Consider the following 14335-nt stretch of genomic DNA (forward strand, 5'->3'; position numbering starts at 1 on the left):
TTCTTCAGTTGCTGCTCCTTCTCCCCTCTCGCAGCACAGGTTTTACACATTTTTTTTATTTATTTAATGGTGTTCATTGAACAATAAACAAAGGGTGCATAAATTGTTGAGAAGCATCTGACAAATAGAGTTTTACAGTGCTTTGAACATTAGACAGTGTATTATAACGATAACCAACTTCCCCTCCCCCGGGCACACATCCGCACCTTCATAGCACAATATCAATTAAGCACAACAAAGTCTGTCGTCAATTTGGTCTCTCATGTACCAGCCTGTAAATTGGAAGCGTTTACACTCATTTTGATGTAGAGATCCTGCAGCTCCATCCCCTGCCTCCAATCTCGTATTCTCTTCAGTTGCTGCTCCTTCTCCCCTCTCACCGCAGTTTTACACTCCTATTGATATAGAGATTCTGCAGCTCCATCCCCCTCCTCCTATCTCCCTCTCGCATCTTTTTGTTCAGTTGTCACTCCTTCTCCCCTGTCACCACACAGGTTTTACACACATTTTGATGTAGAGATTCTCCAGCTCCATCCCCCTCCTCCCATCTCCCTCTCTTTTTTTTTTTTTTTTTTTCTTCTGTTGCTGCTCCTTCTCCCCTCTCACAGCACAGGATTTACACTACATTACCATCCCCCCTCTTCTTTTTGTTCAGTTGCTGCTCCTTCTCCCCTCTCACCGCACCGGTTTTACACTCATATTAACATAGAGATTCTGCAGCTCCATCCCCCTCCTCCCATCTCTGTTCTCTTGTCTCTACATTATTTCCCCGTCCTTACATGGTCAGTTTGTGTTTTATCGGATGTTTTCATGGTTCTTTCTGCCAGAACAATGCCTGATGAGACGTCCTTGGCCGGTCCGACTTGTCCTTTGTGTTCCAGTACACAGAAGTATTTTACATTTCTGTTTTTGCTGTTTCATTTCTTGTAAACTTTGATTCTCTGGCATAAAATCTAATAAAAAAGAGGAGTTTGGCATTTGTGATCCCGCAGTGAAATCCTCGTTTTCTGGCTGCTTTGTGTGTATATTACATTTCACTTTTATCACTCAGCTGCTTTTAGATGAGCATCGATTTCCGTCTTTTTTTCCCATGGAAAAATTCACATATTCTGCACTTTGATAGAATGTAATATTTCACTTTAAGAGCTGAGACACAAAACCGACATTCGTAGTGTTCTTCATAGCCCCATCCAGATTTATACCCCTGTAATTCACTGACACAGGCAGGATTATTATCATGCTGCAGTGACAATGAGCCGGATATTATACAGTCACTGCAGCATTATAATAATCGGGACACATAACACCGCACTGACCGTATATGTCCTGGTTATTATAACACCACACTGGCCATGTATCCTGGTTATTATAACGCCACACTGACCGTATATGTCCTTGTTATTATAACACTGCACTGACCGTGTATCCTGGTTATTACAACGCTGCACTGACTGTATATGTCCTGGTTATTATAATGCCGCACTGACCGTGTGTCCTGGTTATTATAACGCTGCACTGACCGTATATGTCCTTGTTATTATAACACTGCACTGACCGTGTATCCTGGTTATTACAACGCTGCACTGACTGTATATGTCCTGGTTATTATAATGCCGCACTGACCGTGTGTCCTGGTTATTATAACGCTGCACTGACCGTATATGTCCTGGTTATTATAATGCCGCACTGACCGTGTGTCCTGGTTATTATAACGCCACACTGACCGTATATGTCCTTGTTATTATAACACTGCACTGACCGTGTATCCTGGTTATTACAACGCTGCACTGACTGTATATGTCCTGGTTATTATAATGCCGCACTGACCGTGTGTCCTGGTTATTATAACGCTGCACTGACCGTATATGTCCTTGTTATTATAACACTGCACTGACCGTGTATCCTGGTTATTACAACGCTGCACTGACTGTATATGTCCTGGTTATTATAATGCCGCACTGACCGTGTGTCCTGGTTATTATAACGCTGCACTGACCGTATATGTCCTGGTTATTATAATGCCGCACTGACCGTGTGTCCTGGTTATTATAACGCCACACTGACCGTATATGTCCTTGTTATTATAACACTGCACTGACCGTGTATCCTGGTTATTACAACGCTGCACTGACTGTATATGTCCTGGTTATTATAATGCCGCACTGACCGTGTGTCCTGGTTATTATAACGCTGCACTGACCGTATATGTCCTGGTTATTATAATGCCGCACTGACCGTGTGTCCTGGTTATTATAACGCTGCACTGACCGTATATGTCCTGGTTATTATAATGCCGCACTGACCGTGTGTCCTGGTTATTATAACGCTGCACTGACCGTATATGTCCTGGTTATTATAATGCCGCACTGACTGTGCATCCTGGTTATTCTAACGCTGCACTGACCGGGTGTATCTTGGTTATTATAACGCTGCACTGACCGTATGTGTCCTGGTTATTGTAACACTGCCATATAGTGCCAGCATTGGTTCGATGCCCACCGTAGCCACCGTTGCAGACCTTCCGTCTAAGTGTTGTATATAAAGAACTAAAAAATGTTGTGACGTTCCCTGAATGCCAGAAATTCATGTTGTGGCTTCTCTTATAGGGGTCGACGATGTGTTTGTGTTCATAAACACCTATCGGCAGGCGAATCAGATAAGAGACCCTCGCCAGCGGATGATCCACACTGTACAGACTGCTGGGAAAGCGACTTTCTTCACCTCCCTGACTACAGCATCCGCTTATGCAGCCAACGTCTTCTCCCAGGTTGGAGGTTTACTTAGAATAATACAGCTCCTATGGAGTTTGCAATTACTTGTACAGATCCAGGTGCAGTGAGCTCCCCCTAGTGGTGGCTGTATAAATCTGTATGTAGTGAGCTCCCCCTAGTGGTGACTATATATAGATCTGTATGTAGTGAGCTCCCTCTAGTGGTGGCTGTATACATCTGTATGTAGTGAGCTCCCTCTAGTGGTGGCTGTATACATCTGTATGTAGTGAGCTCCCTCTAGTGGTGGCTGTATACATCTGTATGTAGTGAGCTCCCTCTAGTGGTGGCTGTATACATCTGTATGTAGTGAGCTCCCCCTAGTGGTGGCTATATAAATCTGTATGTAGTGAGCTCCCTCTAGTGGTGGCTGTATACATCTGTATGTAGTGAGCTCCCCCCTAGTGGTGGCTATATAAATCTGTATGTAGTGAGCTCCCTCTAGTGGTGGCTGTATACATCTGTATGTAGTGAGCTCCCTCTAGTGGTGGGTGTATAAATCTGTATGTAGTGAGGTCCTTCTAGTGGTGGCTGTATACATCTGAATGTAGTGAGCTCCCCCTAGTGGTGGCTGTATACATCTGTATGTAGTGAGCTCCTTCTAGTGGTGGCTGTACACATCTGTATGTAGTGAGCTCCCTCTAGTGGTGGCTGTATAAATCTGTATGTAGTGAGCTCCCTCTAGTGGTGGATGTATAAATCTGTATGTAGTGAGGTCCTTCTAGTGGTGGCTGTATACATCTGAATGTAGTGAGCTCCCCCTAGTGGTGGCTGTATACATCTGTATGTAGTGAGCTCCTTCTAGTGGTGGCTGTACACATCTGTATGTAGTGAGCTCCCTCTAGTGGTGGCTGTATAAATCTGTATGTAGTGAGCTCCCTCTAGTGGTGGATGTATAAATCTGTATGTAGTGAGGTCCTTCTAGTGGTGGCTGTATACATCTGAATGTAGTGAGCTCCCCCTAGTGGTGGCTACACAGTTCCCCACAGATCTATATTCTTCTTTTTTTTTTTTTTTTTTCTTTCTCCAAGAAAAATCCGAGGAAACATCCACACAGGCGCAATGCCATGAAAATCTGCAAAATTCGGTGCAGATCTGATTTGCAGATTTTTGCTGCAGGAATCGGACCTCTTTGGACTGACCCTTTTGGCAAATTTGTCTGCACCAAATCCGCAATTAATTTCTCTGCAAAATGATGGCAAAATCTGCATTTGTTGCGGAATCGCCTTGCAGTAGAAAGTGTGAAATCCGCGATGAGTTCGGCAGAAGTAATTGACACATTGCGGGAACTGGAAAATCTGCATCAGCTCCAGTTCCAGAACCATCTAGGAGTCTAGAACGTCTCGTCCGCGCCCTGCAAACACAAATCTGCAGCCCAAAGTGACGGACGCTGACATTTTGCCATCCACAAAGCGTGAAACTTGCGGTAAATCCCGAGCAGAATCTGCACTCTTTGGATTTTTCAGCTGCGGATTTGTTGCAGAATTTTTCGCATCCTGTGGATTGATGATGATGATGATGATTATGATGACGACGACTCAGAGAAGATGAATTTTTGCCTTCAGACTCGTGAATGTTTACAGTCTGAGTCACCGTCCTCTCCTGTCTCCCTGCAGATTCCCGCTGTTCACGACTTTGGTCTCTTCATGTCACTCATTGTCTCCTGTTGCTGGGTAGCGGTTCTTTTTATTATGCCGGCCGCGCTGGGTATATGGGGAGCCCACATCTCTCCGCTGGAGACATCATGTCATTCCAAGTGAGTATCGCACACGTCCTTACTCATCCAGGCGCACTGGAAATGTGACACAACCTGGGGAGAACCCACTTTTTATTTTTTGTTTCAATGCACGAATACTAAAAATGTAGCAAATGTGCATTTCAGCTGGATTAAAAACTCACTACCGTTTTGTGTATGCAGCTCCTATGCTGAGCAATGTGTTTCCGCTACAGACCAAACAAAACTCTGCGCAGTCTCATGCATGTGGGAAGTAGGAGGATCAGACTATACAGGGTTTATTTGTAGTCTGTCATCCTGGAGACCCACAGCTTGGCATAGGAGCTGTAGACACAAAACAGTGGGAGAGTTTTAATCAAAACTTTGACTTTTTTTTTTATTTTGGCCATATGTTGATTTTTCTCCTCGTTCAGTTTGTGCTGCGAAACGCGTTGGAAGGGTTTTTATGTATCTTTTTAGACGCTGCTTCTAAGGGAGAGAATGAGATCCGGAGAGTATAAGCAAGGTTCTTTTATTCACACCAGCGCGTTTCAGCCTCTTAAAGTAAAAAACAAATAAAACCATCTTTGAAATGCGTTGGTGTGAGTTAAAAAAAAAAAAACTTGCATATACTTTCCGGATCTCGTCGTTTCCATGAACGCGGCCCATACATCCCGATCATCGCCGGATTGCCAATCTTAGCAAGTCGTTACTTATCCACAATCCTGGCTGAGACCCCCATGGACCCCTATAATGGAGCGTGCACTCTGCTATCTCTGGCTGAGACCCACTAGGCCCCAGTGGAGCGTGCACTCTGCTATCTCTGGCTGAGACCCCCATGGACCCCTACAATTGTGCGTGCACTCTGCTATCTCTGACTGAGACCCCCTTGGACCCCTACAGTGGAGCGTGCACTCTGCTATCTCCACACATTCTGGCCACTGATCCACTCCAATGGGGCGTTACTGAGCATCACTGTCAGGATCAGCGAGGGTCCCAGTGATCGGACCCCCAGCAATCATCGCCTATGCTCTAGAACAGTGTTCCCCAAGTCCGGTCCTCAAGAGCCACCAACAGGTCATGTTTTCAGGATTTCCTTAGTATTGCACAGGTGATAATTGCATCACCTGCACAGGCAATAACTCCATCACCTGTGCAATACTAAGGAAATCCTGAAAACATGACCTGTTGGTGGCTCTTGAGGACCGGACTTGGGGAACACTGCTCTAGAAGATTAGGCTAAACGTCTTTAATGAAAACTGTAAAGTTTGGTGAAGTCACAGAATTATAGAAGATATAAAAATGACGAAATTTCTATGGAAAACTGATAATAAACAATGAGCTGTATGATCAGAGTCCGGTTTTGTCCGAGCTGTGATAATGGCGTGGTCCTCAGAGCCCGATCCTCACCAGGTCTGTAGTGGTCGTCCCTATGTTAGTCCTTCCTGTAAATGTTGGCGAATCTGCTGGAACATCTCGTCTCAGGCAGCAGATTTGGAGAACACCCTGATGGTTACCCGTCAGCCTCTCGAATCTCACCCCAGAGGTTCTTGTTCTTATCTCCAGCTGCAGTGAAAGATGTCTGAGGAAAAACAGCTTAGACATTCATGAGGACCTTCTCGCAGGCCAGGACCCCTACTCCAGGCCAGTCCCCGGCACGGTCCCGTACCTGGATGATGACATCCCCCTCCTGTCGGTGGAAGATGATGCAGGTAGGTTTATAATGATGGTTCTATGGTCCGGGTCTTTGGGCTTCCATTGCCTTCCCTGCCTCCTGTTAGTCCATAGAGTTGAGCAAATTTTTAGAATTTGGCAAATTTCCCAAAATTTGATTTGTGGCGAATCGTAAAAGGCCCTAATTGTTGTGCGATGTGTATGAGGTCTCCTCATTGGACTGTATCCAATACTTTTCAAACTCAGAAGTGGCTACAGGTAAACGAATGGTGATCATTCTTCAATGCAGTGCAGTCACACACTATCTGTAATATTTATTCAGTGCTTTATAGCTTTCTCTCTATATGTATTGCTGAGCTGTAACGTCCTCTCACTATCCAGATTCACCCTAAAGTAGCTGCTGCATTCCCTCCTTCTGCTTTTATAGTGGCTGTGAACTTTAGCTGTGCTATACCATACGATGGGATAGCTGCAAATCATTATGGGGAAGCCTGCACAGGTGTGACTGGGGTCATAGGAGCTTTCTCTGGCGGATGCAATCTAGGCCCCGTTTTTCTGAAGAGTCTGTCTTCTTTGCAGTGGCTCTTGAATTCGGGGATGTTCCTCTGGTTTCTGTACTGCCGGATGGTTTTGAGCAGAAGTCAGACGTAGATAGAAGAGATCAAGTCCTACAATGGTTCCACACCATCCTGCACCATTGTGTCCTGTGGACATCTGATAAGGGCCGGCACGTCACCGTGGGTAAGAAGAGCTTTTCCTTAAAGGAAAACTCCAGCTAGACTCAAACCGTTTTGATATTCCTATTTTTACCCGATGTAGACTGTACGGGGTGAACACACTGTCTGTCGTGTATTTGGTTCCCTCTGTGATGCGCCACACCATTGGTTCCTACCATACTGACTAGTAGTCCCTCTCTTTTAGTGGAACAGTCCCGTGAAACAAGCCACAAAAGGAATAGTGCTTAGCAAAACCACAGCAAAAAAAGGCATTTTTTTATTGTTTTCCTGGGTGTTTTAGGCATTCAAAAAGGCGGAGGTTAAAGGGGGTTTTCCTCTTTTTTTGGAGACTTTTTTTTTTTTCTCGAATGCTTGTATTTGGGGCTAAAAATCATTTTTGCAATTAGGTCTCATTAAACATTTTGCACCCTTGGCTTTTACAGGCTCTTTTTTTTTTTCTGTTCACATTCAACTTTTGATGTGATCTGGGGTCATAAATCAGCTGAGAGCTCAGGAAAAAACCCCATAAGACTTACAAACCCCCCATAAGACTGTCATAGTGAGCTCGCTGATGGACCCTCAGTGAACTCATTCTGCAGCCAGCAATAGACAGTGAAACACAGAGTCTATTGAAGGCAAACGGGGCAACATTTTTAATGAAAAAAATTATTTTTAGCCCAAAATATGTGTATTTAAGTGAGAAAAACAAACACTTGTCCTGAAAGGTTCACGGCCCCTTTGAACATCGCAATTTTGCTTTGTAAAAGTTGCTCACAGCAAAAATGTGCTGCTTTTTTTTTTAATCCATAAAAGTGGTATAAAGTCTTTGATAAGTTTCCCTCACCCTCATTCACAGACTTGGAGGGTTTAAGTAATAAAACTGCAGTGACCTAATTGTGAACTAACCTGGATTTCCCTGGATTCTTGGGGTTTATATAAACGTTCTGGGGCGGGTGTGTTCATGGAAGGGATTTTGGGGGTGCGCTGTGGGCGGGACTTAAAGTGTAACTTTCGTTTTAATTTGTATTAGATAGATCAATAGTACATGAGAAAATATAAAACTTTGTAATCTATCTTATCAAAGAAATCTGCTTCTTTCTCCTCCTGGACTGAGCTTTCACTTTTCCCCAATATCGATATGGGGAGATGACCGTTGCTGCCCGTAAGAGTCTATGGAGAAGGGAAAGGAGTGGTTGGAGCTGGCGGCAGATACGGAGGTTCTGCAGCAGGTTCTCCTGAGACCACATTTACACTTTAAGACCCCCTCGAATCTTGGTGATTGCTGTGATACAAAAATAATTAAATATTTAGCAAATGGAACTAATTCTGCCCCTCCCTTATTTTTAGGTATTTTTGTAGCGGTCCTCATCCTCTCTATATCTTTTGCGGCCCGTCTTCATCCTGCCAGCCGAGCCCCTGTCCTCTTCAGGCCGGACACGAATATCCAGCTGCTCCTAGACCTGAAGTACAATCTGAGCGCGGAGGGAATATCCTGCGTGACGTGCTCCGGTAAGGGCCATGTATCCTAGAAGTCTGGGTCAAAAGCTTAGAGGTTCCGCTCTCAAGAGACGCCTTAGCGTTTTCCCCGGAGATTTCCGAGCTCAGCCTTCTTTATTGTGTGTAATGCCGGTTATTTCCCGACCGTCTTGTGGCCGATGACCTTCCGCTATCAGCAATCAGAGCCCCCGTCCGTCCGTCCTCGGGGCGCTCCATATTACGGTGAATGTCACCACAGACGCTCTCGGTGTTTTCTGAACTCCAAATAGGTTTGACATTTCATTAAATTGAAAAGTGTGCGGTGCGGTGAGATCTCGTCAGATGCTGCGCGGCCGCTTGGCTGTTAGAGGACGAGGCCCTGAAAATTACACAATATATCTGTGTAAAACAAGGTGAAGCCTCCAGGACTCGACATCGACCACAATCACATCGGTGTTATTATTCTTATCGTCTTATGAGAAAAGGCTTCAAAAGATTACACAGAAGTGCCCCCATGACGGTGGCCAGGAGCGGTGCCCCCATGACGGTGGCCAGGAGCGGTGCCCCCATGACGGTGGCCAGGAGCGGTGCCCCCATGACGGTGGCCAGGAGCGGTGCCCCCATGACGGTGGCCAGGAGCGGTGCCCCCATGACGGTGGCCAGGAGCGGTGCCCCCATGACGGTGGCCAGGAGCGGTGCCCCCATGACGGTGGCCAGGAGCGGTGCTCCCATGTCGGTGGCCAGGAGCGGTGCCCCCATGTCGGTGGCCTGGCGCGGTGCCCCCGTAGTGGTGACATATACCTCCCTTAAAAGTAAAAGCCACAGTGCCCCCAATAACTGTTACTGCCGCAGCAACCCCAATAAATTTTACAGTCACAGTGCCCCATAGTAGTGGCAGTCGCAGTGCTGGCATTGGCGGCTCAGTGATCATACAAGAATCAGACCCATGCACATGGTAGCCCAGATGCCAGTGTGTTAAAGTGATGGAGACACTCGGCACCTTGACCTTCGTCACCATCGCTTCTCCCATCCCCCGCACTTTACTGACTAGACGCCCCCTGCTTCCATCTGGATTGTGTCCCCCCCCCTTATGACGCTCATGTTGTTTCTCCGCTCGCTCTTTGTGATACATCGGAATCTAAGCGCAGCGGGAATCATTCATCTACACAGCCGCAGCTGGAGGCCTGACTGACTGCAGAACAGAGGGAGACTGGGAAATATTACCGGGGTCCTGAAGTTCTGTTGTGTAAGAGGCATGGGGGCTTCCCTCCATGGCAAGGATCTGCAGGTGCCCCTGCTATGGAGATTCTGGGAAGGGTCAACTTTAGTGAGTGCAGCTCTGGGGTATAATACAGGATGTAACTCAGGATCAGTAATGTAATGTATGTACACAGTGACTGCACCAGCAGAATAGTGACTGCAGCTCTGGGGTATAATACAGGATGTAACTCGGGATCAGTAATGTAATGTATGTACACAGTGACTGCACCAGTAGAATAGTGAGTGCAGCTCTGGGGTATAATACAGGATGTAACTCGGGATCAGTAATGTAATGTATGTACACAGTGACTGCACCAGCAGAATAGTGAGTGCAGCTCTGGAGTATAATACAGGATGTAACTCAGGATCAGTAATGTAATGTATGTACACAGTGACTGCACCAGCAGAATAGTGAGTGCAGCTCTGGGGTATAATACAGGATGTAACTCAGGATCAGTAATGTAATGTATGTACACAGTGACTGCACCAGCAGAATAGTGAGTGCAGCTCTGGGGTATAATACAGGATGTAACTCAGGATCAGTAATGTAATGTATGTACACAGTGACTGCACCAGCAGAATAGTGAGTGCAGCTCTGGGGTATAATACAGGATGTAACTCAGGATCAGTAATGTAATGTATGTACACAGTGACTGCACCAGCAGAATAGTGAGTGCAGCTCTGGGGTATAATACAGGATGTAACTCAGGATCAGTAATGTAATGTATGTACACAGTGACTGCACCAGCAGAATAGTGAGTGTAGCTCTGGGGTATAATACAGGATGTAACTCAGGATCAGTAATGTATGTACACAGTGACTGCACCAGCAGAATAGTGAGTGCAGCTCTGGGGTATAATACAGGATGTAACTCAGGATCAGTAATGTAATGTACGTACACAGTGACTGCACCAGCAGAATAGTGAGTGCAGCTCTGGGGTATAATACAGGAGGTAACTCAGGATCAGTAATGTACTGTATGTACACAGTGACTGCACCAGCAGAATAGTGAGTGCAGCTCTGGACTATAATACAGGATGTAAATCGAGAAGTTAGGCTTTTGATGGATCTCACTGAAATGTGTCCTCCGATACCTAAGTTTGGAGACACAGTTTGCTGCTATACTTTTTTGCATAGATGACCTCTTTATGGAGAAGCTGAGGCTTGGTGCCAGGGAAGACATTACACCCAGCTGAGAAGTTAGAATAATCTTCTCCAATAACGTATTGACGTCTCCTCTGGTGCACAGAGACTTTCAATAAGCTGAGCATTGATCTAAGAAACTGGTGTTCTTTTTATTCTAGTAATTGGTCACTTTGGGGTTTACTAAATCATCCAGAGAGGATTTCTAGGTCTAACCTTCGTTATGGACTATAAAGGTCACTTTAAAAAAAAAAAAGGAGCGTAGGCATTCTTCTTAGAGGTGTAAGCAAATCACTGGGGGGAGGGGAATTTTTCTCTTGAACCGACTGAGCATTCAACAACATGTTCCTTGAGTTTGGTCTTCTTGCCCTCTATCTCGAAGTATACACCAGCAGGTTCATTGAGTTAGGACCTCTGACCCTCTACGGCTGAGCATTCACATGCAGGTTGCTTTAGTTAGGACCTCTGAGCTTTCTCTTGTAGGTTCCTTGAGTTAGGACCTCTGACCCTCTATGGCTGAGCATTCACATGCAGGTTGCTTTAGTTAGGACCTCTGACCCTCTATGGTTGAGCTTTCTCTTGTAGGTTCCTTGAGTTAGGACCTCTGACCCTCTATGGCTGAGCATTCATCTGCAGGTTCCTTGAGTTAGGACCTCTGACCCTCTATGGCTGAGCATTCATCTGCAGGTTCCTTGAGTTAGGACCTCTGACCCTCTATGGCTGAGCATTCATCTGCAGGTTCCTTGAGTTAGGACCTCTGACCCTCTATGGCTGAGCATTCCTCAGGTTCCTTGAGTTAGGACCTCTGACCCTCTATGGCTGAGCATTCATCTGCAGGTTCCTTGAGTTAGGACCTCTGACCCTCTATGGCTGAGCATTCATCTGCAGGTTCCTTGAGTTAGGACCTCTGACCCTCTATGGCTGAGCATTCATCTGCAGGTTCCTTGAGTTAGGACCTCTGACCCTCTATGGCTGAGCATTCATCTGCAGGTTCATTGAGTTAGGACCTCTGACCCTCTATGGCTGAGCATTCATCTTTTGGTTCCTCTAGTTTGGTTGCCATTGAGCCGAGCTCATTCTGTTAAATGCATTTTAGGAATTATTCTACAAGGACTATACCTCCATAAAGGGTTAAGAACAAGAGGTTCTGAACAGATCTTATTTAACTTCGTCTATTCCTATGAAAGAAAGGGGGGTATTATGCCATTATGTATGGACCATCATAGAGAAAGTCTAAATGTGTTCTCTGGTGCCAGGACTTCTCTTCACTTATGCTATGGAGGGGGAATACTTTACCAGTATGGATGGACCATCATAGGCCGAATCCAATGGTGACTGAGTCATTATAACTGGTGTGTGACATGGTGGATCTCATGAATGTTAATTATCATGGCGCCAAAAGCAATGTCAAGTGTAGACTAACAGGGTGATAGGGGAATTATATGTTTTGATTGGACTTTGAGAAGCTTGTGATAGGGATATGGTGTACGATAATAGTTTGGAAGATGAATGTCCATAAATGGCTCATTTATGTCCGAGAATCACTAGATGAAGTTCTGGCAAGACTTGTCCAACATGACGAGGGATGAAAACAAACCACTTTGCCTTGGCGAGATTATGTTCTATATAGAAGCCTAGGGCTGAGAAGTGAACATTGTCCTTGGTTATGAAAAGCCCAGCTCATAAACCTCATACTCAATCTAACAGGGTTCATCTTGTGTACTTTCCGGGGCACCACAATATACATTAGAGAGACTCTTGCCCCTTACTTCATCTCCCTCCGTGCCAGCCAGGCTGTGAAGAGGCAGCGGATGGACCAGCGTGAACCCGTATCCAGTGACTGGCTGCATACGTTTGAGCTCAGAACATCATTTATTTAAAACCTTTCCTGGCAGATTTAATTTCTACTGTTCCTGAAAATGGAAATAAGAGAAGTGAAATGAAGGGAACCGCAAGCCTAAGGGAGACGAGCTGAAGCAGATGAGTGTTGCCAGGGCCGGGAACACCCCGCCCAGAGTCTGCCATACAGACCCTAGAGCAGTGATTTTCAACCTTTTTTGAGCCGCGGCACACTTTTTATACTTAAAAAATCCCGGGGCACACCACCAACCAAAATGGCACAAAATGACACTAAAACAGTACATATTATACATATAGTTAATAATATAGATTCTAAATGTATTTATACTCACTCAGAGTGAAACCTGGGCCTGTTTCGATAAACACAAAAGGGATATCCTAGCAGGAATGGTGGAAAGACACACACGAAGCTCTTCCTCAACAGTTCTCAGTCTCTCCCTGTTTTTAGTTTTTATCGCAGTCAAGCTTGAGAAGCCCAGCTCACATAGATATGTGGTCGAAAATGGGAGCAATGTCAAAATAGCTTTGTTGGCCAGAATGGGGAACTCCTTGGCAACAGATAACCAAAAACTGTCCAAAGGAAGATCAGCAAACTTTAGCTTTAAACCGCGATCTTGCTTCAGTTCAATGAGTTCCTCTTGCTCCTTTAAAGTCATGTCCTTTCCAGCAACGGATAATGAGCTGTATGGGTCCCTAACCCAGTCAAGGCATTCTGTGAAGGTTGCCGTCTGTCCTCCAGCGCTGTGCTCTTCACTCCTCCTGTACTGGCTGTGAGCGTCGGTCAGCCGGAAAGCAGAGCGGTGACGTCACCGCTCTGCTTTCCGGCCGCTGTGCTCACACAGACAGTACAGGAGGAGTGCAGAGCACAGCGCTGGAGGACAGACAGCGGTAGGTAAGTATGTAGTGTTTGTTTTTTTTTACTTATAGGATGGTAACCAGGGTAAACATCGGGTTACTAAGTGCGGCCCTGCGCTTAGTTACCCGATGTTTACCCTGGTTACCGGCATCGTTGGTCGCTGGAGAGCGGTCTGTGTGACAGCTCTCCAGCGACCAAACAGCGACGCTGCAGCGATCCGGATCGTTGTCGGTATTGCTGCAGCGTCGCTAAGTGTGACGGTACCTTTAATGTTTCTGCCACAGTGTGGGACTTTTTTGATTTAGCTATGAGTTCAGCAACAAGGTAGCTAGCTTTGAGAGCTCTCTCATTTACCTTTGTGCTTTTTCTCAAAAAAGTTGCCCCTTTCTCATTGTTTGTACGTAAGCGTACAAAATACTCCATCGGCTTGTTTTGAACGGAAGGGTGTTTCGTTTGGAGATGGCGTTTAAGCTTGCTTGGCACCATGGCGCTATTGGATAGCTTCTCACCACACACCAAGCACAGGGGTGTTGGTGCTGTCGCATCCCCAGTGAAAGTAAATCCAAATGAAAGATAGCTTTCACTGTATTGCCTTGAGCTCACCGTCTTGTCTTTTTTCTTTTGTCGACCTCTCATACTAGGGCCTTTATCTGGGTTAGAATTGTGTCCAGGGTCCTGTTCGGCATTTGCCTTTTCCATTCTCAAATATTTCTCCATCACTGCTGAGATAGTGTGCGCAGCCACACACTAAAATAGAAGAGTATTACATTATATCTGGCACACTTAAAGGACCTCTGCCAGACATATTTCACTCTTGAGGGCTTAAAAAGCAGCTCTTGTGGTGATAAGAAGCTGATTTAAACCCCCC

General features: G+C 45.7%; 1 protein-coding gene across 1 annotated transcript in view; it reads left to right on the forward strand.

The window, feature by feature from the left end:
• DISP3 (dispatched RND transporter family member 3) overlaps positions 1 to 14335 on the forward strand; it is a 91251-nt gene that overhangs the window by 47993 nt on the left and 28923 nt on the right. Inside the window, exons 6-10 of the mRNA XM_069742827.1 lie at positions 2607 to 2767; positions 4385 to 4524; positions 6049 to 6194; positions 6736 to 6897; positions 8220 to 8381. Coding sequence (XP_069598928.1) covers positions 2607 to 2767; positions 4385 to 4524; positions 6049 to 6194; positions 6736 to 6897; positions 8220 to 8381 — 771 coding nt within the window. The remainder of the gene's footprint in view (positions 1 to 2606; positions 2768 to 4384; positions 4525 to 6048; positions 6195 to 6735; positions 6898 to 8219; positions 8382 to 14335) is intronic.

The sequence above is a fragment of the Ranitomeya imitator genome, chromosome 10 (genome assembly GCF_032444005.1).
Source record: "Ranitomeya imitator isolate aRanImi1 chromosome 10, aRanImi1.pri, whole genome shotgun sequence".
In the NCBI taxonomy this organism is placed as follows: Eukaryota; Metazoa; Chordata; class Amphibia; order Anura; family Dendrobatidae; genus Ranitomeya; species Ranitomeya imitator.